At 40.0% G+C, this 27,854-nt stretch overlaps 1 protein-coding gene across 1 annotated transcript; it reads right to left on the bottom strand.

Moving 5' to 3' along the window:
• Positions 1-89: 89 nt before the first annotated feature.
• LOC109990416 (ras-specific guanine nucleotide-releasing factor 1-like) lies at positions 90-27,324 on the bottom strand. The gene is made up of 27 exons (XM_065953070.1): positions 25,819-27,324; positions 21,651-21,757; positions 19,669-19,816; positions 18,634-18,726; positions 17,162-17,415; positions 16,975-17,054; positions 16,641-16,834; positions 16,158-16,267; positions 15,652-15,770; positions 13,845-14,005; positions 13,178-13,241; positions 12,515-12,657; positions 11,926-12,008; positions 11,024-11,272; positions 8,360-8,733; positions 7,820-7,936; positions 5,629-5,799; positions 5,344-5,450; positions 5,119-5,231; positions 4,427-4,487; positions 4,215-4,321; positions 4,012-4,096; positions 3,683-3,880; positions 2,810-2,889; positions 2,587-2,704; positions 2,409-2,477; positions 90-1,946 (listed from the first exon to the last, which is right to left on the bottom strand). Exons 1-27 carry the CDS (start codon positions 26,092-26,094, stop codon positions 1,854-1,856), a joined length of 3,774 nt encoding a protein of 1,257 aa, XP_065809142.1. The 5' UTR covers positions 26,095-27,324; the 3' UTR covers positions 90-1,853.
• Between the last annotated feature and the right edge of the window lie 530 nt (positions 27,325-27,854).

The raw sequence follows: 27,854 nt of genomic DNA, 5'->3' as shown, positions 1-27,854 counted from the left end.
CTGAACCCCCTTTGATCCCCCCCCCCCGCGCAGCTACAAATACAAAATTGATGAGCTTTGACAAAGTCAAACACGTTGAGGAAACCATCCCCCCTGAGAAAGAATAGATTTATTAACAAGAGGTAATCAGGAAAGAATACACTTTTATACAAAACTGGAAATAACTACTCAAGCTGTTGAAATAGACTTAAAGATAATTCTCATACCACTGGGTATTGCTCACTGCAAACATTTGATGTGCCTGTTAAGAGGGTAAAGATTCATGTGCAAGGGTGGGGTTAAAATACAGTACACATACTGTTCTAGATATAGATTTGATTTGAACACGTGAAAGTGGTTCATGCCTGCCACTTAAGCTTTATGTGTTTTTCTTTACAAAGCCTGTAAAAAATACCTATAAATAGTCCAAGAATAAGCACAATATAACTACTGTATAGTTCCCACATTGGAATAGACAGGATACAGAATGTGTTACACTTATAAGTTGCTTTCAACATTCGTTTTTAAAGTATCATACACAGAAAAGTTATTACAGAGTTGAACGATCATAAGGATAACACATTTCAAGGGATATGCATTGAACACATTAGGAAATGCATCAGACTGCCTGTACAGGATATTGTACACAGCAAATACGTCTGCGTCATTGGCAAATTGTAGAACAAAATAGTTTACATACTTTTGTGGTATATAATCCATTTCAAGATTAAGGCAAAGCCATAATGCACTGGCCGAAGAGGATTACCATAAAATCTCTGTCACTATCTGAGTGTAAAAGCTGGGAATTCAACTTCCTGAAGTGGCTCAATATTGATTACATCTGCTACATACACTGCCAATGCTTATGCTATATATACACATCATGTTGCCCACCAGGGGAGTAAGGTGATGATAAGCACAGCATAAAAATAATCCATCTCTCCAAACGGAAAATAAAACAGTCCCAATCTATCAGAAATATTTTACCAGTGTGAGTCCAACTCTTCCAAATCTCTAATCCTTGTAATTCAGTGGCTACATGAAACATCCAAACACATGATTCAACCGTAGACAAAAGAGCGCTCCCACTTCTACCTCAGCATTTCTCTGAGGTGAAAATTTGAAAAAGTGTCAAAATTTCAATACTTCACCATCCCCTTTTTTTTGAAGCTACTGTATGAATGGTCTGCCTTTTCTGCAATAGCTATTCGATTGATCGACAATCTATAATTAACTTTAGATAGAAATCTTTACTGGTGGTGTCCGCCATTACTGCTCTTGATTAGAATCAGGGCAGAACTATAATCTTTAAGTTTTATTTTAAATGACTTATTAAATAAGAGGATTGGCGAATACCTTTATTACTTTAAATTTTGAGGATCTATTTGGTAACAAATATGTTGCAGTAATGGCTGCTACTTTGATAAGGCTTAACGTTTGTATGGGAACTATATGAACATGCTGAGCAGTTATGTGCGCTTCTGTCTCTTTAACATCTGAGCAGAGAAGTTGGAATTGATTTTCATGTTATAATAATTAACAGCTCTCATCAATGAAAGCCTTTTTATACTGCACATTCCCATAAGGATATTCATAAATAGCATGTTCTGTTTAAAATGTCATTTCTGTGGTTAAAAAAAACATCATGAAATGGTATTTAGATAATAAATGGCATATAAATACTCTAACTATATAAATAAAACCGCTCTTGGCTTCTACTCAGCCTCTAATAACGAGTATACACAACAAGTCCATTGGGAATCACATACTAGAGGGGCACAGCCTACTGTGTCTAATACAAATAATAGTGTATGTACATTGTGATATATTACTCCTGTACACTCAGTATGAAGGTTGAGAGACAGAAATCCTCTTCATGATGAAATTTTCGGCTCAATTCTTAAAGACGCTTCATAAAGGCTCTCCTCATCCAACACTGTACTGCTGTCCAAAAGGTACTTTGCCACCTAAACAATAAAGAAAGAAAACACGTTTTACAGGCTCCACAGTAAACATGAATCAATATACCTGTAGTCAGTTAATCAATGTTGAACAAAATTTAAGGTAAATATATTTTCAATGATTTCACATTTATTGGTCATATACACAATTATTCATAGCGCAATGGCTAGTGAAATATTTTTTTCTTACTGAAAATTAAAAAAATATGCCAGGCCTAAAAAACTTCAAATGTGTCCCCAAAATTTCTCTAATATCCTGAAGGAATAATAAAAACGTATGCTGCATAATGTTAATTCATTTATAATCAATTCATAAAAAGAAGCTGACTGAACAAACGTGTGCTCATATTGTTCTTCAGAAGCTCCAAGTAGTTGAAAGATATTACATACAAACTGTTTTATGGACATTTTTCTGAAGCAACAATACCTTTAAACAAGTAAACACAGTACAGACATATATGATCTCACCTTTGGTTGATGATCAATCTTGTAAGCTGTTTGTTGAAACTGCCTTATCTCTCGGATAATGTGAGATATCTGGAGACAAATCAGCAGAAGTACTACTCAACATTTAAAGGTTAACAACTGGATTCAAATATAACAAACACAATGAACGTGTATGTGTTTATATCTGCACTGTTGTTACCATTCTCATCTTGGAGAAGTTGACCAGGCTGTCCTCTGTGTAGTTGGGTGTTCCCTCCTCAATGAAGGCCAGGTCCGTCAGGTACATTCCCAGGTAAGGAACACAGGGAGGGTCACAGCTGATGACAAAAGATGGGTCAGAGAAAGACAGATGTTTTACAGATGTGGTACCAGTCATATAAGCAATGAATCAAAATCCTCTGCTACATTTTTTGAGCACTTACTTCTTTAGAGCCTCTCTCAGGTTTTTGAATCGTCCCTCTGATGACACCAGCTTCTGTAACTTATCGATCACAGTCTTTGTCTAGAACACAGAGAATGACTAGAATCACCACCTTTGGAGCATGTTGCCTTCCTTTTATTTGCAAAATGTCCTGTTTCATTATTTCATTTTTCAGTTATAGGCAAAAAAAGTTAAAGTCCAAATGAAATGAAAAATACATTTCCCCCATGCAGTGTTTGTGTTTGTTAATTTATCTGCAAAATATATTTCAATAAAGCATGATCAGAGTATTTTACATAAAATGAACTTTATTTTCTCTTCCAATAAAATGTTTCAAACGCCTGATGACCCATCCTGAACTCAAGGTCATTTACAAATTATTTGACCAAGTAAAAAAACTTGATGAAGCTAAAGATCCAATCAACTTCATCTCAACGTGATATCCCGCCTTCTACAGTATTTTCTGATTGGTTCTATTCTGTTTAAGTTGGAAATATATAACAACTCTGCAGTTGGATAGTCTCGAACTTCCGTTTCAAGGGGACTTTAAAGGTACAGTTTAACATTTTGGGAAGTATATTTATTGCCAACAGGAAAATGCAAAGATCACTTCTGCCCCTGGATAAATGTGACTTAGCTTAGCATAAAGCTTAGGAAACAGCTAGCCTCCCTCTGTCCAAAGATAACAATATCATCATAGCAACTCTAGAGCTCACTTATAAATAGTTTCTTTATTGTTAGCTTAGTCTGTACAGAAGAAATGTAATTGACAAGTTAAGAGTGATGTTCTGAAGCATTCTTTGTGCTGGGAGCAGTCACTGCACTCAGAAGTCCCTACTCTCAGTAAATGTTTAAACTTAATTCCCACTGATACCTGCTTGGAGACTTTGAGCCAGGTCTTCTTGAGGCGGAAGACTGAGCTGCGGTTGAGAGAGGACGTAATCTCCAACATGGCGTTGTAGTTGTGGAGACATCTGCAGATATCAGCCACCGCCACCCATTTCTCGATCACCGCCACTCGCATGTTGACATCGTCACAGTGCAGGATCTCTGTGGCGATCCTGTTGCTGATCTGATAAAAAGGACAAAAATACATTGTGATAATAACAGACCAAACATCTGTCAGTCCATCCATCCATCCATCCATCCATCCATCCAATACTTTTTCATTTCTATAGTCATAACAACATGGTGAACACATACGTCATTGAAATGCTTTGTTGTTTTCATAATGTACGGAGTTCTCTCGTTTTTGTCGTTCTTCATCCAGCCTTGACCAAAGAACTCCCTGTGAAATAAATATTTTTCAGATGAGAAAAAACCCCTACCAACGTTCAGTCCTTGTTTTTTGTATGTGTGTGTTTGTGTATGTGATTGTGTGTACACCCGGATGCTTGTGCACTCACTCATATGGGATAGCCTTGAAGACCAGGTGGTCCAGCAGTGTGAGTTGCTCGGCTATCTCCAGGGCAGAGTGGCTCTCAAAAGGCTCAGTCTTACAGTCCTCCATGGCCTGACACACAAACACACGTAATGAATTACATTGTCACAACGCGGCTTCATCACAAAATAGTCTAATTTACTAGTCTTCTTTTTATAATGAAATGTCTTTTCTCACCGTCTGTATGATCTCTTCCAGAGTGACCTGGTTGTCTCCGGGGTCCTCCTGAGTGAGAGTCCTTCAAAAGGGAGAAGGGAAAAGAGCATTTGATTGACTATTTTTCACTCTTTTCCTTAATGAAAACAATATTTGTTTATTCTTGATAACATGCACATTTGGCTTTAACAGTGTTGTGAAGGATGCCTTACTTAAGTTTTGCCATACTGTACAGATGTAAAGCCATGAGCTGTATAAAAGAAGTGGACAAAGCCACTGTAACCTCACTCTTTCTTTTTGAAACCTCCACCTACCTCAACACAAGCTGTTGCCATAATGCTTTTTTTTTAGCCAGCAGTGCCCATATTTGGATAGGCATAGATACTGTTTGTTATCATCTTGGTGACTAGTAACCAACATGCTGATGTGAAGAAGATTCGACACTTGAAATTAGTGTTTCTTTTTCATACAATCAGACTTATTTTCACAAGCAGCAGTGTCTCCCCCTGCTGTTCAAAAGAAAGAACGGTTTAACAAACTTTCATATTAGCTTTCATTTTGAAACCATTATAATACTAAGTCCAAATATTTATTGTAGAAGCCTACTTCTTCTTCTCCAGAGGCGCTGAACTATTTTGTCTATAAGTTGCTAACAAACTGATATATCTTACATGACAGTATGTTCAATCAATCAATGATTACTAAAAACCTACCTGATAATGTTGGCAGCTGCCTTTCTCTCCTGTGTCAGGAGCTCTGGGTCATGCATCACCTCCTCCAAGAAGCTAATGACCCTCATCTTCAGCTCTGTGTTCAGCTCAAAGTCCTGAGGACCAACACAGGAACAACAACAGTCATTACACATGTCCCTTTTCTTCTGCAGCAACCTTGGACGAAAAAACAGAGAAATATAGAGAAAGAAGGAAAGGTGACTGTACCTGTGAGTGTTTGGAGACCCAGTGGCGCAAAACATTCAGGACTCTGTTTGTAGCAGCTCTTCTGATTACAAACTCTTTGTCCCCATTCCTCTGGTCTGTAGGAAAAACTGGAGCCACATTTAACACAGCCACAGTCAATGAAAAAGTTGTTTAATTTGATTTGTTAAAGCCAAAACCACTACTACTCCTTTCTCATTCCTGCAGATTTGCCTCTGATACTGACAGTGCAAATTGTATACTTAATTTTGAGTTAGACAGGAAGCAGCATCCCCTCATGTGACTGACCTGTGCTGGCCAGTGACATACGGCGGTACTTTTCCTTGGTTGGCGTGCCTTCATTGGCACCAGCAGTTGCGATTGCGAAGGCTGATGCGGCAGAAAGGGCACTGCGGTTATTGTCAAGCTCCCGGCAGGATGACACTACCATGCCATTGTTAAAGGAAAACAGGGAAAACTCTATAAAAAGAAGAAAACAGAGATATTTAAGATTTTCACTTCTATTGATCCCTGCAAGGGGAAATGTCAGTTTTTACACTCTGTAAGTCATGCAACAAACAGGATCCTATGGACATACACTAATGGAGGGATGCCAGGGTGAGGCAGCTGCAGCAGTGCGTCGCTCAAGGGCACCTCGGCAGTGCTCAGGAAGTGATCTGGCACCTCTCCGGCTACTAGACCAACTTCCAGGTTTGGTCCGCACAGGGACTTGAACCGGCGACCCCCCTGGTTCCCAACCCAAGTCCCTACAGACTGAGCTACTGCCACCCCAAAAGATTAATACCCTTAATCTTTTTTTTTAATTGTCATTAAAAAGTTAAAGCTAATTTAGAACAGCTCACATTTTCCTAACAAACACAAAATGCTGCTGGCTCACTGCTTGGTTGATAGACTGGGTGGTGATTCTGTATGCGTAGTCCTGTAGGTAGCCTCTATGTATGTCATAAAAATAGGCTGCTGACCAGTGGAGGGCAACAGAGAGCTAAAATAGACCCTGCGCAATATGTGCTGCAGCTCGTGCTAGTGATGGTGTACACTCCACTGTGTCTAACTCTCTGCCTGCCTCCTTCACCCTCCTCCCTTCCCCCGTGCAGCCGGGGGCGGTGTAGAAGAACATGCACATCGTTGCTAAGGTACAAGGTTTCCTTCCACCTACTCACACAAGGCACTGGCTTCCCTTGTATCCAGCACCGTGGGAAGAGAACACACTGGGGATGAATTGTGCCTGACTACCTACGGGGTGGATGCTCCCTCTTTGTGCAGTGCGGGGAGGGCCGGTAGGATGTGGGTGGTTTTATCAAGACCTTATTTGGCTATAGTGATGGTTGTCATTTGCTGAAAAAAAGTTTGCTCAATACATTCTATTTAAGCAGGGTTTATTTCACTGTAGTATGGTTTGTTTTCCTCTAAAAAAAACTCTTTTCATTTGCACAAAAGTGGATCTGATGGTAAAAATAACGCTGGCATGTTATTTCTTTGATTTTATTGGATTCAGCAGGAAACATGATTTGGACATGTAGGTGATCTCTTCTAGTAAGAGACACCTTCAAGTTTCGGAAAATTCTTACAATATTAAGCAAAAAGACTGAGCTTAAAGGCAAATTTACACCACTGTTATGATTGTCAAGACAGCTAGTAGCTTCTTAGTTGAGTACAATGATTAAAAACAGGAGGGAAAAGAAAGGCTTGCTCTTTCCAAAAGCAACAAACACGTGAAACCCCCAAAGTTTACCAATGAACAGCATGTTGTGGTTTCACATGGAGATTATGTACCTGATTATTTCTCAGCAAGGCAAGCTACCTTTCTGGAAGAGCTTGGAGGCCTTAACTCACAGTCACAAAGAGACTTAAGCAAGTCACTGCACTCAGGCGATAAGCAGTCCACCTCAAACCCCCTTAAAGCTGCAATGGGTTACGGTTCAAGTTTTTTATACTGTAACTGTTCAAGTTTTTATACAGTATCGTTACCTAAAGTAAAACTGCTAACGAGTAAGCATAAAAAATTGCTGATGGTACGATATTGGATGGAAAGGGTGGCACCGGTGGACTATTGGTTAGTTTGGGTGCCCCATGTACAGAGGCTATTGTCCTTCAAACCAGGCTTTTCTTAAATGTCATTCCCCACTCTCTCTCTCTCACCAATTTCTAAATCCATCCACTGTCCTGTCTCTCAAATAAAGGCATAGAAGAGCCAAAAATGTATCTTAGTTATTGGATGGAAAGGTTTTCCTGTTTTTCAATCTTTATGCTAAGCTAGGTTAGTACCTGGCAGTGGCTTTTTTTAAATATATGATGTTTACTAATGTCAGAAGCCTTTGCTGACAGGTATAATGTACTACAGTTTGCCAGCGCTCATATTTTATCAACTAATTTTTTAAAGTGGTGGCTCAAAAGTAGATTGCAAGATGTCTGAAGAAACGATTGTCAAGAATAAATATCTGCATGACAAAAAAGTTGGAAAGTCATCATAATACTGTACCAGAGTTTTTTGACTTGACATTCTTGGGTGTTGATGGGGACTTTGGAGGAGACATTTCTGCTTCAGCTTCATCACTCGGACTCGGGTCCTCATCACATTCCTCTCTCACAGACAGATCTGGATAGAAGTAGTGTTTTACAATCATAAAAAAAAGACTTCAAAAATAGAAATATATATATTCTGAGTGGAGCTCAGGGTAAGCTAGGACCGGGGCAGCAAAGACTCAATGTCTAGAAAACAACAGGAAACTTCAAGGATGTAAGGCCTAACTGACTCACCCACTTTTAAATCCTCATGGTCAAGAATCACGGCTAGTTGGATTTTACCACATTATTATTTCAAGTTTAAAACACAGGGAAAAGTAGATTCTACTCTTGTGAAAAGTACTTTCTCTTTAGACATCCTATGTAGATAAGTCCTGCTTTACACCCTTAATGGGATATATATTTTTCTGGTATTATACATTTTAGAGATTTAAGAGATGACAGTACACATGAACCCCTTTGACCTGAGCAAGCTCCCTGAGACAATGATTCTGACCTTGCTTGTTGAAGACAGATTCCTCAGCCTTGCCCTCGGCTTTGGTCTCGCCGTCATCGGGGATCTTGCTGGCCATGGTGCTCGACACGTAGAGTTTGTTAATGTCAAGGGTGGTCTTACTGAAGGGTGACATGGTGGAGTGCATGCTTGCATAGCCATTGGGAGAGCAGCTGAGTGCAGCCAGGTCGAGGGCTTTGCCCCCTGTGATGATAGGGATGTTGAGCGAAAGCTTGCGTCTGCGGTTGGGCGAGGATGTCTTGGTGATGGACAGAGGAGGAGGGGAGGAAAACTTGCGGCTGGCACGCGGCGACGTGGGTGGTTCGCCGTAGAGGAGTTTGTTGTTCTGGCTGCTGGCAAAGAACAGCTCCAAAGAACTACAGGGAGAAAAAGAGGCGGGGAGGAAAATACAGTAGGGTGAACATTAGATGAAGCATCCATTACTTTATTTTGATAAGCTTAATCATTCCCAGTGACCTGAACAGGGGAAAGCGGAGAGGGGTATAAAATATGGGTGCATTGTCCACCTGGTGTCTGTACAGAGAAGGAGAGAGGGAACACATTAACCACAGGGCTCTTAGGGAGCTCCTGCCTCTTTTATTTAAGCTACATTGTTTAAGACAGCATCCTCCTTGCACTGAGAGCCACCCCCTCTGAAGGCCTATAAATAGCATGTCAAGTGACAGTGTGGGAGGCACGGGTGCTGCCAACAGCAACCAGCCCAGGGGAGGCCCACAGAGACATGGAGAGAGGGGAGCGGAGAGAAAAGGGGAAAGACAGAGACAGAGTTGCAGTGCAAAAAAAAAAGAAAAAAAGCAGGGGCAAAAACAGTGAGACTGAGAGAGAGGGGGCGAGAGGGGAGCAACAGAGTGGATATGGATTCCACCACAGCAAAGGCTGCTGGCTGAGAGTGGGCGAATGCGAAGCCTCCAGCCCTGTATGGTGGTAGCTGCAGCCATGTTGTGTCTCCTCATCTAAATTTGTGAAGTAACAAAAGACAGGAGGCGAGAGGAGCAGGGATTGAAAGGGGGCAAGGAATAGGTAGGCTGGATGGACAGAGGAAAGAGGGGGGAGTCACAAAAAATGAGAAAGACAAAGCACAAAAAGGCAAAGTGGAAAGTCAAGAGAGGACACGAGTGAAGCAGGAAGAAAAGAGGAGATAATTAAGCAGGAGAAGAGAGAGGAGTAGGACAAAAGAAGAAGGAGGAGGAGGAGAGAGGAGGAGAGGAGAGCAGGGTCTGGGTGCAAAACGCCACCATCAATATTTAATACCACAGAGCTGCTGCAGATGATAGGAGAAGGGGAGAGAGGGAAGGTAAGGGGGGAGGCAGGGAGAAGACAGAGAGAGTGGGAGAGGGTGGGGTTCTGCAGCAGAGTGGATGGTTGCCATGGTGACAGAGCAGCGGAGAGGGGAATGGTCAGACTTGTGGAAAGAAAAATAAAAGTGAGTGAAGGAAAAGGGTAAAGAGAGGTAGGAGAAAGAAGAGGAGGAGTTTGCGAGAGGTGGGTGGACGCAAGACCCGAATTTAGTGTGACGGTGGACGGACGTCAGAGGAGCGGATGTGTTGGTGTGACCTCTCGCTGCCTCTGCTCTGGTCCCTTCTCACCTGGACAGACAATAATATCATGATGGTGCTACTTACAGACAGTCCACGTGAGAACACAGGCAAACCCAGACACCAGGGAGATCTCACTTTTTCCCTGCACTATTACAGCGCTGATGCTGCATCCTCAGGAAGAAATATGTAGAACATTTCAACCTTCTTCAGATGTCAATACTGTAGTTATAGGGGTTTGTGCTTGAGGGAAATTAATTACAAACAATTAAGCTTTGTGGAGTAAACATGTTCAATCTTAGCAGAGGATAATGCATGTGTAAATGAAATTGTATTGGCCTCCTTATATTTCATATTGGGTTTTAAAATTTACAGCACATTGTTTTATCTTGATACTTTAAGGTACAACTAAATCTGCATTTCATTCCTTCTCTTATTATATACTTGTGGTTTGTTTTTAACAAATGTAACTGGAGTTTGATGAGATTTAGTTTGGCTTTTTAGCTAGGCTAGTTTTTTTGTTTACTGGAATAAATCTAAGTGTCTCTTTGAGGCTTCATGAAGGCACAGTGGTGCTCTGAGCCAATGTCCACATGCTTACATGGTCACAGAGGAGATTCTAAAACTCCAATGTTGAGCAGGTCCATTGATAAGCATGCTTGTTGTCTTCACTTAGATTTCACAAAAGAAAAAAAAAAAATACAGCTGAGGCTGACGGAAATACGGCTAGTCTTGCAAGGACTGAAGACCATGCATGCACCTGTTCAAAATGTTGATTAAATGATGTATGTCTTTATTAAACAATAACCACATTTAATCATTTACATTTAATTCATTTATTCTGGGAAAGATTTTTATTTTCACACAGAAAAGAAGAAAGTTTGTTTGGAATCAATGTGTTGGACCGACCAGGCTGTTAGCAAACTGGTACTCAGAGTAATGTCACCCACCTTGGAAGCATTGTTAACAGCTGTACTATTTTCTGTACTATTTTCAACAGACTTTTCCAGAGCCAGCAGGCATGAATCTTCTTCTAAGTGAGCTCATAAGATCTGTGTTAAAAAAAAAAAAAAAAAAGTATTGGAATCAGCTCAATCAGGGGTTCACTCACCGTGCAGGGATGGCACTGATGGGCTTCTTGTAGATGGTGATGAGCTTGTCCAGGACAACGTCAGCGCTGGTAAAGACCCGATAGGAGTGGAGGAAAGTGTTCAGGAAGTCAATTGAGAGGAAGCGCAGGTCGGTCAGCCTCTCCAGCAGACGCTCCACGCTGGCGTAGCGAATCTGCAACACCTTGCAGGAGTTCATCATCTTGCTGAAGCGAATGTCGACATCATCACAGTACAAGCTGGTGTCCGACCTGCGGTGGAGTTTAAGAGATGTTAGGAATGTTACACTCACAGGGATTTAGCTCATTAGAACACTGCTGTGGTCATGTGGGGGTCAGTGAGTAGAGCATTAACATTGCTAAGGCTAGAGTAGTTTCACCTTAGAAAAAAAATACACCCTCAAAAAACATTTAAGAAGATTAACTTTAACATTTGATCAAAAAGAAAAATATTGGAGGTATGCTTCTTTTAGTAAATATCCAGCAAAATATTGTATTTATAGCACTCACTGTGGCGTTCAGAGGCCGCAGCATTCCTAGCTGTGTCTGAAGATGCACATTCACATGGAAAGGTAACCTCGATATTTCCTTAGCTTCAACAGTATTGTTGATGTATGTCTGTGTGTATGTATATCTTTGTGAGAGTAATTATTTGACATTGAAAGAGAGACTATTCATGAAAAGTAAGCTGCTTTGAAGTTAGGAATGTGGGTGTGATTGTTAAGTGTATAGTCTAGGGATGATGTCATTGTCAATGAGGGTCTTCACGATTATACAACTACATTTATGTTTCCAGTTTGGGCACACATATTTGTGCATTTTTCATGCATTAGTCATGTCTTTTTGTTATTTAAATGCCAGTCTCTGTTTGTGCATGTGTAATGTATGTGCATTTGGACTCTCACTTAATCATCTGCGGCACGGTGACTTTACTGTTCTCCTCGAAGGCATTCATCATCAGTCCGTTGCAGCGGATGTTGTCAATACACTGTAAGGAGCAGACAGGCAGAAAAAAACAGGTCACAAAAACAAGGAGGGGAGGTGAGTGAGTTCAAAAACCTTATAATATAAATTTGTTCCCTTTTGGCTATTTTCCTTTCTGCTTCTATCTGCCTAATGATTATATTATATTCCACATGGCCCCTTTTGAGTTCTGGGAGCCATTAGGGGCCACGAGGTACAGTAGGTATTGTCACTACCTGACTAGCTCACATAAACAGAGCCTGAGGTTTCTTTATCCTTTCATTAGGGTACAAGTATCTCCTGTTTATTTCAAATACAAAACTGATCTCATTATGTCGAGTTTTGGTAACAAGATCAGAAGATTGTTAACTCTACAGTAATTACCCAGGGTTATTAAAGCTGTCCGAACTTTAAAACAAAGCTAATACTATTTTTTCCTTTCTTTCTTAAGTTTGAGTCACACATGCACTTCACAGTCTTGCTGTTGATTTGTTTGAAACAGTATTTGATCACACTGATGAGGACATGCACCTGGCTGATGTCGCTTGTCCATGCTGACTTCTCCTGTCTGGATGAAGCCACCAGGATGACGGTGAAGGGCTGGACATCTTTGGGCTCCACCATCACTTTAAAGTCCAGGTGCTCGATGTCCTGGCCGCTGCGCTCCCCTTTGGCTGCAAGACACAAGATTCCAAAACTCGTATTTTACGCTAACAAGGAAAGTCTAATGAGAGCAAACACAATAAGGAGAAAGAGAAACAAACCAAGTAAAATAATCTACTTCACTAATGTTTCATTTGGAATAAGTTTGTATAATAATAAGTGTTTTTTGTTTGATTTATATATTCAGAAACATTTATTATGGAGAATGTCTTTGCATTCAAAAGGTTCAAATAAATAATTTGATTGCCTAACATTGCAAGTGGAGGGGAAACGTTAGAACTAATGCAAGTCAAAAATAAACCCCTCTTGTAAAAATTAAGAGCAAGTTTTAAGGGTTGTGTAACATTATAATACTGATAATAATGGATCATCTCTTTTAGAGATCTCGTAAAGCAGGCTGCTGTAAATAATGGCAATTTTTAATCTCAGTAGAAAATCTACATGCAGCACATCTACGTATGTGTATTATTATTATTATTATTATTATTGAGAAAGCATCGAATATATACTTCATGTACTGTAGTAACTCACACTCATCATCTGTCCCCTCTGGCTCCTCCATCAGTGTGCAGTCTATGAGAGACACCACTCCATTCTGTGGGGGGATGAAAGGTTATAAGGTCACATATAGCGTGTTGCTTAAAGACAGAGAAAGGGGACACACTTTTAGTTTTAAGATTTTTTAAAAATAGAATTCTGCAGAAAGAGGCGGAGAGTTTGTACAGGCCTGTAGGGGCGTTAAAAAACATTAACAAACAAAGTGTTTGCTAGCTCAACTCAAAAACTCCCCATAAACAATCAGCACTAACACAAAAAGGTAACTATAGTAAAAGAAAAAGTGTTTTTTTGCATGTTAAGATTCATGTGGATTGAGTCTGTTGGGCCACTAGGGGAGGTGACAGACAAAAATGCGTTGAGACACGTTTCATTCACCTGCTTTTTTTCTGTTTTATTATAAAAGTTGAAATCTTTATTGCGAGTGCTGACGTAAAAAACAACAATTTCATACAAAATTTGTCACCAAAGCTTTCTCTGGGGTAAAAAAGACGATGATTACCTGCATCCAAAAATTACTTTATATTTTATTGACATTTTTTATGATTGTTTAAACAGTTTTTAATGCTTCTTTGTGATAAATATCTGTAAGTCTGATGTTAAATTACAGTTGCATTAAATGCATGGCTTTTTTCTACTGTACCTTTGTGATGTGAAGTTTTCCCCCAGAGCTGCGTGTACAGATGATGAGATGTTTGGAGAAGAGGAAACACTGTCTCTCTCCTTCTTTCTTCAGAGACAGAGAGCCCAGTCGACCTCTTGTGATCTTCCCTTTCTCGCTCATGGGCACCTGGATCAGAGAACCTGTGGAGTGACAGGAGTGTGCGCACACACGCACACACACACACACACACACACACACACACACACACACACACACACACACACACACACACACACACACACACACACACACACACACACACACACACGAATGAAGTTCACATAGAGACTGGTCCAGCAAATTCAAACCAAACTAACAACTGAATCACCACTGTCATCAAATGAACCATTTTAGCAGTGAAGCTCAGCTTAGCGGTGGATAAGAGCATCTTTGTCAGCCTTTAAATTCTAGTTATTATTATAACAGGTCCGTAAAAGCCACTTTTAAAGCCTGTGTGATAAATCTGTAAGAAATAATTGGCTATTGAGCTCTTAATATAATTGACGGTGCTTTTCTGTGCTGGACTGAGCAGGACAGTTCATCCTGTCTGCTTTAGAGGCACAGAGTGTGTAGCTGCTTCTGGAGAGCTGTGTGCAGTCACCGAGGCTAACCTAGTTGCTGGATGGTGAGTAAATCCCTTCACATTGTGGGGCTTGATAATGTACAACATCTTATCGTCTTTTCTACAAATTTCAGGCCCAAAAGATCCAGAGTGGGGAGAATGTGGATATATTTGAAGTGATTGCTCTGACATCAGGGGTTAAAAGACAGAAGGAAAGTTTAGAGCACTGTAATGTATTATGTTTGCTGTTGGCTTACACTGTAAAAACTCATTTCTTAACAAGTGTGTTTGTATTATTCATTGTAAAGAAAAAACCTCAATTAAAGTCAAGTCCAGATGAAAAGCTTATTTCAAAACGTTACAAACAAAATGTAAGGACTTAATTACTTGTAATGAGTAAAAAAAGATGCCAGTGCAGCAAGACACATTTACTGATTTAGTTTCTTAAAATGAGATCATTATCCAATATCTTAAATTAAGACGTTCATCTTGACTTGTCAGGTGAATGTAGCTTCTAAGTGTAATTAGACATTTTTGACTACAAACTAGACAACTTCACATGTTAAGATTTGAGAGGTTTTTTTTGCAGTCTATTAGCACCATTCTGTAGCACCACGTAGTATTCTGGCCATTTTATAGAAAAAAAATCTAAAATTTCAAGCTCAAACTTGTAAACTCAAGGAATTAAATTTGTAAATCAATTTAAATTTGGCTATGTTAATTCATATTCTGAAAGGTTGAAAGCCCCAACACAACTAATCGGATATTTTTGTAAAACTGTTTTTTACAGACTAGGAAGTAGCCTATTTCCTTATTTGTGAAACCTTTAATAAAGTATAACTTCACAAGATGCTCAACATTTGTCATTTTCGAAACAGGCGGCTGCTGCTCTTCTGATATAACTACAATCTAAAATAACGACATTAATCTCGTAATTCTATGACTTTATTCTCGTAAAGTCGATAAACTCGTGGTTATCAACTGATTACTATGTTCAAGTCATTTTCCAGCAGTGTTTGTGTGTCTGCCACAGAATATCGAGTTTTATACATACACTTACTTTGTTTAAAATGAGAGATGTTTTGAATTTACTAGAGTGTTTACCAGTAGTTATTATTGATAACCTTATAAAAGGGGGAAATCAAACATTTAAAAAAAGTTTTACACCTTCAAATCATTAAGATTTGATCTTTTAACTTGAAACTGACCTGGAGACAAACTTACCTTGCCTCACAAAGGTTTGACTGGTGTCCAGCAGCACTTCACAGCCCTCCACTATCATCCGCTCAATGGCGAGGTTCTTTCTGATGTTCTCCGTCTCACTCACCTCATCGTGCATAATTCTGAAAAGAAAAAAACAACAATTGATCACTTCAGATACTTTACAGTTGAGGTTGAGTTTATTGATAATTGTGAGTAGTAAAAAAAACCCTGACAGCTATGGATTTAAAACTATCAGATTTATCCTATTTCCTTCGATATGCACTGCATTTCTTTTTAACCGAAGTGAAACTGCACAAACATACCATCTACTGCACCAATGAGTTAGCTTGCATCAGTAGTACAGTAGACAAGCCAGGTGCATCTCCAAACCAATTAACATCTGTCATTAGCAGTCTCTCTTCTCTAGGGTGCTTCTCTATAGGGTTAGTGGCTATTCATCATTTAGACAGATACAACAATAATGGTACAATGTACTATGTATTTTAACAGGCCATTGGTAGATCTACCTGGAAAGTTCTTCCAGTTTTGACTTGGCGTAATCCAAACTGTTTCTTTCCACATGCTCGTGGGGGGTGTGAGCCAGCAACTCGTGCAACGTCAGAATGTAACGAGGGATCTGAGAGAGACAGAGAGAGAGAAAGAGAGTGTTGAACAACTTATTAAAAATAGTTTGTCTTATTTTTTGTATGATTAAATGGACACTACAAACTATTTAAAGTAAAAGGTTTAGGTTTTTAGAAGCTTGGTCAATAATGTGGACTCCAATGTCCTTAGACTGGTAATTACTTGGCCATGAAGCCGTTTTAAGCAGATAAATCTTTTAAATAATCACAATGGGTTTGATTCTTTCTTTTATCAGAAAGTGTAAAACCCTTGTGCTTTACTTCCCATTCTCTAAAGGCAATAGTGCCACATTTAACTTTCTGACAACTTTGTGTGGATTGTGTCATAATACTGCAGTTATCCACGCTGTAAACCTGAAGTCTAACCTGGAACATGGGGTAAGTGAGGAAGGTCTCCAGCGTCCTCTCCTCACAGTCGGGCTTGGCCTCGTACTGCTTGAGCAGCTTGTCGAAGTCCCTGTTCTGTTTGCAGTGGGCCAGGATCTGCAGACTGTACTGGTGGTTCCTCACAAACTCCTGGTAAATGTTCAGCATGGGCAGCAAGATGTCAAACAGATCAGCTGTGAAGAAGAGCAGACATCCTCATGAATACAATATGTTAGTTTGGGGGTGACTGATAGAATCTATAAAAAAATTTAAATTAAATAAAGTCTAATGCTGAATTGTGCGATTTGTCGAGGGGTCTTCTAGTCACTCTTACCCAGCACAAGTGTGGGCCAGCTGGCTATCCGCGCCTTCAGGCCCTGATAGAAGATCTGATGGAGGAACATGATGGTCTCACTGATTAAACGGGAAAAAAAAAAAAAACAGTGTTCATGAGATTTTGTTCCTCTCTCACTTTAACTGAAAGGCACACTACTAACACCCCCAGTGTGACCACCAGCCACCTGTTCAGAAAGATGCTGCTGACATCATCATGAGTAATGGGCGGTTTCTTGGAGCTGGCGGCCATGCGGAGCGGCCTCAGGAAGTTGTTAACCAGAATGTGGAGTTGCTGGACGTACTCAGCCTCGGCTTCCAGCATGCTAAACACCACCTGGTTCCTCTTCCTCATGCTCTCAGCATGGGGTGACCGGATGTAGTCCTGGATGATGGTCTTCCACTTCCTACGGCAAATCCAACCTCGCAAGAAACTCTGGACCTGCACAGAAAAAGATTAGAACAAAGTCAAGTTCGTTAAGTCCTTCATCTTCTAATGGACAACCATAACATGATCAATATCCTGATGGGACATTAAAACAGTGTTTCAGTGTGTTATTTAAAAACAAGTTCATTACAATGGACTTACATAATATTCAGAATTATGTTAACCAATCAAACAGCTATCATTCTTTACATTAAGCATTGTAAAATAGTGATAGCGTGTCAGTGACACTCCACCTGTCAAATGGTACATACTGTGGAACAATAAACAGTAAATCCAGGCTTCTCACTCACATCTGTATCTTTAGGCTGATGTTTGTCAATGCTGTGAGGACAAGCTAAAGGTAGATCCAGTTTCAGGTGTCAAAGTGATAGCAGTTACTGTACATGATGTTCATGAAGAACTGAAGAACTGAACTTTAATTGGTTGGTTAGCAGGAGGACGTAAACAAAGCTGTAGACATGACATCAAATCTATAAAGTTACCACGGCATGCAGTACATGCTAGCATAGAGTTGTCTGCTCACACAACCTTTAGACATTAGCATTTGTTTCTGCTGGCATGACAACAGCAGCGTTAAGTCCATTAAAAACTGTACTTTAAGATCTGTTTGGGTCTCAATAATCTCCATTCCTCCAAGAACCATTCCTCCATCTTTAGTTGCTAATTGTTTCACTGTTTTCAACAGCTAGTTGCTCACTTGTTCTTTCTATTGTTTACTGTCTGAGTGTGAAAGACTTTGTCCTGCTGCTGCGAGAAGCAAAACCTGATAAGATCGTTGAGAGTGAACCAAGGTTTGGCACCAAAACAATCCTCTCAAAGACACTAAAACACTTTGTAGAGCTTAAAGTAACTTGCTTGTCAGAACTTTCCAAAATCTCTTTTTTAAGGAGCAGACAGCTGCTTCAGAAGAGCTGCAGACAGAACAACCAGGCGACTGTAGTACACGAGCAGCTCCCTGCTGTAAAAACTGGTGTCAGCTGCTCTGAAAAAATGAAGGTTAAAAATAAAACCTGTAAGTGCAGAAAGATGACGTGTCATTAAAAACCTGTTCAAAATGTCTGTACATTTACCTGCTGCAGCAAATTAAACTTTGATTAAACCCTCCCTTCTTTGCCCCTTTCTACTTAGTCTTCCTCTTTGTATTGTTTAGAATACTGATAGAAAAGACTCTGTGCTTTTACACTCCTCAACACAAAGTCAGTTAGATCTCACCTTTTTGATCTTCTTTATCTCAGTGTCATCCTCGCTGGGAGGTACCTCTGGATTTGACTGAATCTTCTCATTATCCTTTAGAAGTCCAGCGATCTGAAATTCAACACATATCAAACACTGGTTTGCATGAGTGAGACAAGATGGTGTACCTCATGAATTTGAGACTTTTATTCTTTTGAGACCTCTCTGTGTATGTATCGTGGTTATAAATGTGTTTTTTTTATTCAGTAATCGTCCTATTGTTACCACCCTCTAGAACAGTGGTTCTCATCTGGTCTAGTCTCAGGACCCGCCACCAACTCTAAAATGTGACCCAAATTTCTGATAACTTTAAACCAATCAGATTTATTAAATGAAAAATAGTGCAGTTTGGACCTCAGACCCACTTTTGGGTCAGTCACCAGTTCTCTTGACCACTGCACGAGAATGTTAAAAAGTATTTATGAACAAACTGTACAAGCGCCATTAAAAATGTTATCTGTTTTACTTTATTTGATGTTTTTTTCTTTTACTCCCATTAGAACAACAAAGTGTATGGGATCAGACTCAACACAAACTGCTTTTAATAAGGGACTCAGATTAAACAAAACACACCAAAACCCATTATTAGTACAGATTTAAGCCATGAAAAGTGAGACAGTTCATTATCCTTTTCTGATGCAGACTGCTGAATCAGGTACAACAGAAGCTGGTTCATTCATATTGAAAACAGTCAATTCAACTGGAGCTTGCTATTAGCACTTAAAAGAGAGATGCGTTTAATCTGGTTTAGACTGAATAATGAGGATGCAAAACAGTCTTTAATAAGGACATCCTGTATTGCTGGGAGCTAAAACGCTAGTCATGAAACTTCAAAACACTGTGGTTGGGAACCTGGATCATGAAATGTATCTCCCCTTCCCCCATCATAGACTATACTCTGTGTCTGACCACTTTCACTTACTTTCTGTTTTTTTCTCGGCCTCCACTCTGTGCGGTTGAAAAAACAACATGTACACATACACAGCAATGGCATGAAATTCCAAGGCAAGTTACCTCTGATTTTAGCCGCTCTATTTCGATTTCCCCGTCTTCTATCTGTTGTCGAAGTTGCTTGGCAACTGTTTTCTCTGTCTCCACTATTTGGAGTAGATGGAGATACTTCTGCATGAGGGTCTCATGCTCTGTAGCCAGGTTCCTGTAACTAAACAGACACACACACACGCACACACACACACACACACACACACACACACACACACACCCAGTCATTAACACGTGTTTCAGGGGCTCTTTACATATCTCCATAGATTTATCAAAGCAAAGGCAGACCTCTGACCAGCATGTGTTTGAACCAAATTACTCACATCTGCAGAGTGCAGACATTTACACGTCCAATTCTTCAAATACTTGTGGTCTTAGCAAATCATGTGTAAAGACTGCCTCTGCATTTGCAACAATTCTAGTTCAACAAAAGGTTTTAGTGTGGTTTGAGTCAACATCATAAACAGCCTGTGTATTAAGTGTATTATATTAAGTATTACAAAAACATTAGAATTTATAATCCATACATTTAAACAACTCAAAAACCAATATGGTAGTATGTATCCACTTTGTTCTGATGTGTCTTACATGCATGTATTACAGAGCAATTTGCTATTGTACAGTTAGAGCTGCTGCCTTGACCGAGAATCAATGCAATCTTCAATGAGACCAATCAATTGACCTTTTGCCATACAAATGCACACTGCTGACATTTAGAGTGATTGTACTGCTTGGCTTTCATGACCTGCATTTGTCTCAGAATCTTTAAGGGGCATTTTGCTCATTATACATCTCTGAGCACCATAAAACAAGTTCAAAACACTTTATGAAAAAAAGTTTTCAAAATAATAGCAATAATAAAAAAAGGGTCATATAAGAATCCAATGGACATGATCTCAAAAGAGTCAGGGCTCCATCTTACAGGGCTCACAAACCTACAAGATTACTTTGGCTTTAAAGGAGCAACATGTAACTCTGACACATAGTGTTTAAATTTGGTACTGTAGTCCAAATTCAAAACATTGGAGAGACCTATCTCCCCCCTGCCTCCCTTTAGTCGATGCATATGTGGGTTGCCATGTCGCGAACACGGAAGCTTCAGTGTTTAGCCAGCTCTGCATCGGTCTTAAAACCTTGCTGCGTTCTAACCTCTCTCCATTTTTCAAAAGCATCTCCAATATTTATTCTAGTTTGACCACGGTTCAGTCATATCTTAACCAGTTCGCTTGCCCGCTTCCATCACTGCAACACCTGTTGGTCTCACATCTGGCAAACCAAGGGTCATCCAAATGTAATGTCTAATGATATGGCAAGGTCATTTTATCATTTAATTCACTAGAGATGTTATATATTGCTCCTTTAATCAGTGCAAAGTCACGTTCTTCCATGGAGAGAGTGTTTGCACTCTCTCAGGAAGGTGCACAAGCTGTGTGAGGTGCTCTGAGTTTTCTATCAGGTTGTGTTCAATAGATCATTTAAATTGTACTTTAACCCCAAATATTCTGACTTCCACAATCCAATTCAAATTGGATTTGAATCTGAAAAAGACTTTGTATGACTTCTGAAGACAAAAAGTGTACTTTTGGCCACTTTCACAGTGGTTCCTTGGGAGGCTTTGTCCATCAATTCAATTCAATTTTGTATACCACCATCACCAACTGAAACGTTTGGATAATTATCAATTGTCCATGACATTTTGCCTTGAAAAATCACACGCTAATCTATAGTTGGGAACAGGTCTTTGACTTTATCAGCTCTAAAATTCCTTTGGTTTCTTTTTAAAGTTCCTTAAAACCTGCTGCAACAGGTAAAGTTTGCAACACAAAATAATTTCATAGATAATGTGATGATAAGTTAGGCCTAATATCTCACTGATTGGTTGAATTAATTGGCTCTACACAAGAGTACAACCGCACACCACACACACACCTTCCTTGGAGAACAACCTCAGCAGGGTGTGTGTATAAAGATGAGAGGTCATGTGTGAGAGGTACCTGGCCTGTGTGATAGCAGCCACCCACTCATCACAGTCCTTGACGTCCTCTGTGCGCAGCTCCAAAGCCTTCTGGTTGTCATGATTGAATGTGACTGTGAAGTAATACTGAAAAACAGCACCAGGAAAATTTGTTTAACATAAAATAAGACATTTTGAATATTTAAGGGTTTGAAAATGAAAGATGTTAAGTCATTCTTTGATGAGCTGCAGGAATACCTTTAAAAAAATGTGTGCATACACACATATGCATGTGTGTGAATGAGTGGGAGGGAATGATCCTGAGGGAAAAGTCTTGAGAGATTCATTATAAAGCCTCTGTGCATTCTGTCTGTAACCTGGCAACTCACCTCTGAATTGGTGGAAGCCTCTCTACTGACGGCATATTTTGTTTAGCTTTGTCTGTGATTCGGCTGCATTTCAGTGTCACAAACCCCTCTGCGTCTGCATTCTTTTTTTTACTCTCTCACCAATTATCCCTGGTGACCCCACAGCCCTTAAGGTTCAGTTATGGCAATTATGGCAAATGCACAGAGCGATATTTTCTAAAAGGCTTATCAGATAAAACCCTCAGATCAACAAAGTGCTGGTAATTGCTGTAATAGTGCGGACAGCTTATTTGTGGAATAAACGCATCAAATTATATAACACTGATGCAGTGTAAATAGACCCCCACAAATCCAATATATTGGATTTTTTATCCCTCCCAAATGCCAAGAGCAAATCATTTGTGAAGGGGAGTAATGTTCCATATTTCCTGATGAGCAGCAGAAAGGGCCTTTGTCAATAATGTGCTTCCCATCTCTTGCTTCCTGTGAGCTGGTGTGTCAAGCCTTTTAGGTAGCTATATTTAGCTCCACGTCACCACATTTTTTGTCACAGATACATTATCTCCCGGTAAGTGAGACAACCTAACCCATTGAAATTCCTTATTTAAAAGAATGAACATTAACTATTACAATTCCTCTATAGAAAGACAGACAACTTTACACACATTCAATTATGTAATAACTGAATCTGTTTACTATTGCTAAAATTCAGAGCGCTTAATCTGTTTGAACCACTACTTAATAGTCATTGAACCTCATATGTAATATGAATTGTGTTAGTAGACATAGTATATTTCTCTAGCTACATAAAAAAAAACAAATGAAAACCTAAACATGTCAAGTCTTTCCACACCACTCTGCGCATCTTCATCATGTGAGATGACCCCCCTTGTATTTCTCATAAGACTGGATTTGTTGTAGCACAATGCTGAGGCATGTTGTTGCACATTTCGGTGGCCCCTTCAAATGCACTTTTTCAGATGCAAATAGGGGTTGCCATAGTAACTGTGGGCTTAAAATGTAGCTCGCCTTCTAAATGGGGACTAAGAACATTTAAAAGTAGAACATTTCAAGGAATACAATGAGAACAGAGACACAAACAGTGAGCGAGGGAGCGAGAAAGATCTTTTGCTTTTTTGGAGAAGGGCTATAGAAAGCCCTGCATGCAAGGTGGCAGTTGGCTTGGCATCTATTCGCCGCATTGTCCCTCTCCCTGTCACACACAGATAAGATCCAGCACTCTGCTGGCCGTTCCTCCTGCAGCTCACGCATTCACACACAGCCCCACAGTTCATGCACTAACAGGCTCAACAGAAATCTGTACTCTGTTGTAATCTTTGTATATGTAACAAGTTTAAAGTTAGAAATCTACATCAGTGTTGCCTCAGATGACCTCTGCAGGCAGCTCATCGACTCGAGTGTCTTTCTTTGTTTTTCCAAAGAGGAAAAAGTGAAAAGGAAATCTGTATGCTCTTAGACACCTGAGGCATTGATTACACTTTCTGTCCTTGTTTCACCCTTTATGGATCGACATCAATGTATGCTGGAGGACACTGTGAGACAAATACAGACTTTGAACCATGCAAAAAATGTCCAACAAGATGTACAGGTGTGGCTGCATGCACGTACAAGCAGGTACATGACTGCAAGATATATTGTAAATGACACAAGTGTCAGCATGGATATCAACAGTTTGTGCAACAACAAAAAAATCTAAACTTTATACATGTGCTCATCTTATTCCCTGACAATTCATGGCCCCACAAAACTAACACAAAACTGAGTGAATGTATTCCTGACACATATTATGTAGATAGACACGTGCTGAACAGAAGACTGTGTTATGCTAATTGAAGGCTTTCATATTCATTTAAGTCCCTGTTGAAATAAATTCACCAGAGCAGCCTGCATGAACAGCTGTCAGCGGAGATGTTTCTCAGTCCATATTTCATCTCCAGAATAGGGAACATCTTTTGTCCTGACATTGTATTTAAGGAATCAGGCATTACACATATCATCTCGGGTACAATAAATAAATGTTTTTTTATTTTAGTTTCTGTATTTTTTTTCTATGCATTTTTTTTAAAGTGACTTATTTTAGTTTATTTTTATCAAATAAGCACTGCCAAAGCATTGTGCATTTTGTATCAGATAAGATGTATATGACATGCTACACTTTTGCAAGGGATTTAGTGTATCCATGTAGATGTTTTTTTTTTTCTGAAGGACTTGAACTTTTCTTTTATGAGAGTATAGAACTGTATTTTGTGTAATTTTGTGTTAAACCTGACTTAATTTATTTATTTAGGACAAAAAAAACTGTTGCACAAGTGGATCCAGAGTGAACATCCGAATAAAATAAAACACTCTATGGCTTAGGGATAAGAAGATAAATGTTCTGATCATAAATCCAGCATCTATATTTCCAAGTAATTCAGGCACCTGTGTATGGGTGCCAAAAAACCTTGTTTGCCTTTTGTTTTTTTGTATCAGTTTGTTTTTGTTTTTGCTTACCCTATAAAGTGCAAGACTTTGGAACCCTGTGGGATAAACTTATGTAACTCAAAAGTTACAGATAGGCATTAAAGAGTTTCTATAATTAACTGTTGCCTTTTTAAACGGACATGCATGGCATTAGTTTGAAATACTGACCACCTGTTGCCTCAGAAAACAAGATCAGTATGTTTGAGCAGATTAAATGACCTATTACGTTGACTTCTCTACCTGCTACAGGGACACCTGAAGATGCTGCAGCTGGCAGATCACATATCAGAAGGTGACTGCAGCCACAGCTCAGAACAGCTGGACCACTTCGATTCTTTAATGCTACAAGGTTTTATCTACCAACTAACCTTTCAAACTGTTTTCTGTAAAGACCACCATGCGCTCTCTAAGACTGTTTCTGATCGACACACTGGCACAGAAACAGAGGGAAATGTTAAACCATTGTACGCTAATCCGTGCCACTTTATGCCAGAGATATAAAAAAAACAATAAGGGGGGTGGGGGGGGGGGGGGGGGGGGGTGTTGTGAAAAACAAAAGCAAGCCTGTGACATCGTTCTGTTCTCATTCATGGCTGTCGTTAACAACCCCGTGATAATGAGAAAGCTATCAAATGAAGCAGCCGCTATGAACCGGAGAGACGCAGTTGCCAAGGTAGGATGCTATTAATATCAAGACAAGGAATTAAATCAATACGTCAAAACGACAGGGAAAGGGGCAGCTCTCATCCGCAAGATGGCAACCTGCAAAGTTTGGACGCTGGTTAAACTTACTCCCTGCATTTGAGCTGCAGTCCCTGAACATTTGGGGATGTCTAAAAATACACACTCTTACATAAAAAAAAAAATAAAATACACGTGCTTCAATCTATATTGTACTAATAACCACAAAACAGAAGAGAGGAACGATTAGATAGTTCCTGCATGTGTTTGCAAAGTTAGCACTGACGATTGAAGGTTTATCCTGCGGACTTTAAACCGACAAACACATTTTGTTGTCGTAGATGAGACGCATCTGAGGCAGCCTCCGGAGCCTATTTTAGTGCAGAATAGAGACAATCAATCAGTTAGAATGACGCCATTACGTAACACTGAACGTCAAGTGAACATCTCTGGGACATTTGTTTGCGTGATAAATACATGATGGGATAAAAACAGCAACTGTGTCGTCCGTGAGCGAGTTCGCTGCGTGTCGGCTCTAATGGCTCGTCTCGTGAATGCCGAGAGATGGATCATTGTTTTTCTTATGTAAAGATCATCACAACGTTCAGTGAGACGGATTACCTTTGGCTGTGTTAGTCAGACTTATGGGAGCTCCCCGTGTGATCGATAACTTACCTGCTTCTCTAAGCATTCCTTCGCGGACAGAGAAGGTTTAGGTGACGGTGCCCTGTCGCAAACACATCCCTCCAACAGGTACAGTCCGGAGGGGCGTGAGCTCGAGTCGTTTTCGAAATAAAACAGCATATTCTGCAACAGTGCGAACCACTTTGAATGCCATTTTGTGTTGTCTGAGCTTTTCTTACTCAGGCACCCCCGCCTCGTGCCATCCTTCTTCGCCAAAACAGCCAGATAAGTGATATGGCCATCATTGAGTCTCATCCCTTTCTGCATTTTGGCCGTAAGAGGATCCGAGAGGATCTGCGGGGATTCTTACATGTTCTCCTCCTCAGTGCCTCCGAAACACAGTCAGACTTGGTGGGCAGCAGCCCACTCCTGTGTGCCCATCCACAGTTGCCACACTAATGTCTGCAGCGGCAATAAAAAAAAGAAAAAAGAAGAACACACGGAACATAAAGAAGAAGAGGATGTACGCTAAAGCCTAAAAGTTTAGCGTCCACCCGCGCAGATTCCACACGCTGGCACAACACGGAAGCCGCGACGCCGTCTTGAGAGAAAAGCCTTCTTCATGAGCCTGGATCGCTCATGATGAGGACTGAGGTGTTTCAATGCCTACACACACACACACACACACACACGCAGCATCCTGCACTCACAGAGGGAGGAAGCGCAGTCACGTGACCTGTCCCTGGAGCAGCAGATTTCAGCACCTTGGACAGAAACTCCGAGGAACAACAACACAGATGAAGAGGGACGCAGCTTTTTCTTTGAGCAGGGCTCTGACACCAACATCCCCTGTAAACAGCCCACGAAACTCTCTCTTTCTTTCACACACTCTAAATATAATATTACATTATAATATAATATCATGCTCATATTATTATTATATTGCCAGCAGTGTTTTATACACCTTTCGAATACATTTACTAAATTGACTTGAAGTTTGAGCGAAAAAACTGTCTAAAACAAGTTCCAGTTTGAACATACTGGTATCAAACCGTACAGACTAATGCGCGTTATATTAAGATTCATCTGAAACATTTAATTAAATACACTATTTTGTAAAAGATGAATCCAGTGGTAACAAAACGTCAACAAGAGAAGCGTTTCTGTGATGTCTGTGAGCTATTGTAGTTTCACAAGAGACATTTACAGTTTGTAAAGTTAAACTTTTAACACGGATTTAAGATACAAACCATTACAGGTACCTCAAACAGGTTACACATTTAAACAACAAAACAGAGACTATATTATACCTTTAAAAAAAATGATTAACTTTGGTGGTTTTACTATTTCTTCTTCTTCCTTACCCCAAGAATCAGCTCATGACCACTCTACACTTATTCTGAGACCCGGAGAGGAGCCAAGACCTTAGATTGGAAAACCTAATTTAACTCACAAAGATAATGTTTACATTATTGAAGTGTCATTTTAAACAAAGGGCTGTGTAGTAACTGAAAACATTTTTTATTAAACCGTTTCCCAGCATGTCCTGATCTTGAAACATGTTTGTTCTTTTTCATTGCTCTCTCTCTCTCTCTCTCTCTCTCTCTCTCTCTCTCTCTCTCACACACACACACACACACACACCTTTCAAGTGAAGGGGAAAGGGATAAGTGTGTTCTTTGGGCACACTTCCTCTATCTGTCCATATTCTGTGTAAAAAAGCGGAAAAACCACTTAAGCTGCCATACAGTCAGGTAGACAGGTAACCACTGAAGGTGAACAATACAGATATAGGCAAATGAAATGGGTTGGGCTCAGTTTGTGAAATGCTTTATTTAAGGTTGTACAGTTTTTACTGTATGTCTTGTTAACATCATCTCTGCTGTTGTATCTTTACTCCCTTAGGTGAAAGTCCCTTAAGTCACTTTTTCTGTAAGTGCACACCAGCATCACAACACCCATGACTCCCTTGAAGCTGGAAGAACAGACCTTGTTTTTCCATCCAGAACATTTAAAAATAATCTATGGCCACTAAACCTTTGTCCTGGTTTCTCTCTGTCCTGTCCTGCCTCTTTTATAAAACACAG

This window comes from Labrus bergylta, chromosome 3 (genome assembly GCF_963930695.1).
Source record: "Labrus bergylta chromosome 3, fLabBer1.1, whole genome shotgun sequence".
Taxonomy (NCBI): domain Eukaryota; kingdom Metazoa; phylum Chordata; class Actinopteri; order Labriformes; family Labridae; genus Labrus; species Labrus bergylta.
Note: the sequence above shows the minus strand (reverse complement) of the source record. Positions and strands in the feature narration are given on the sequence as shown.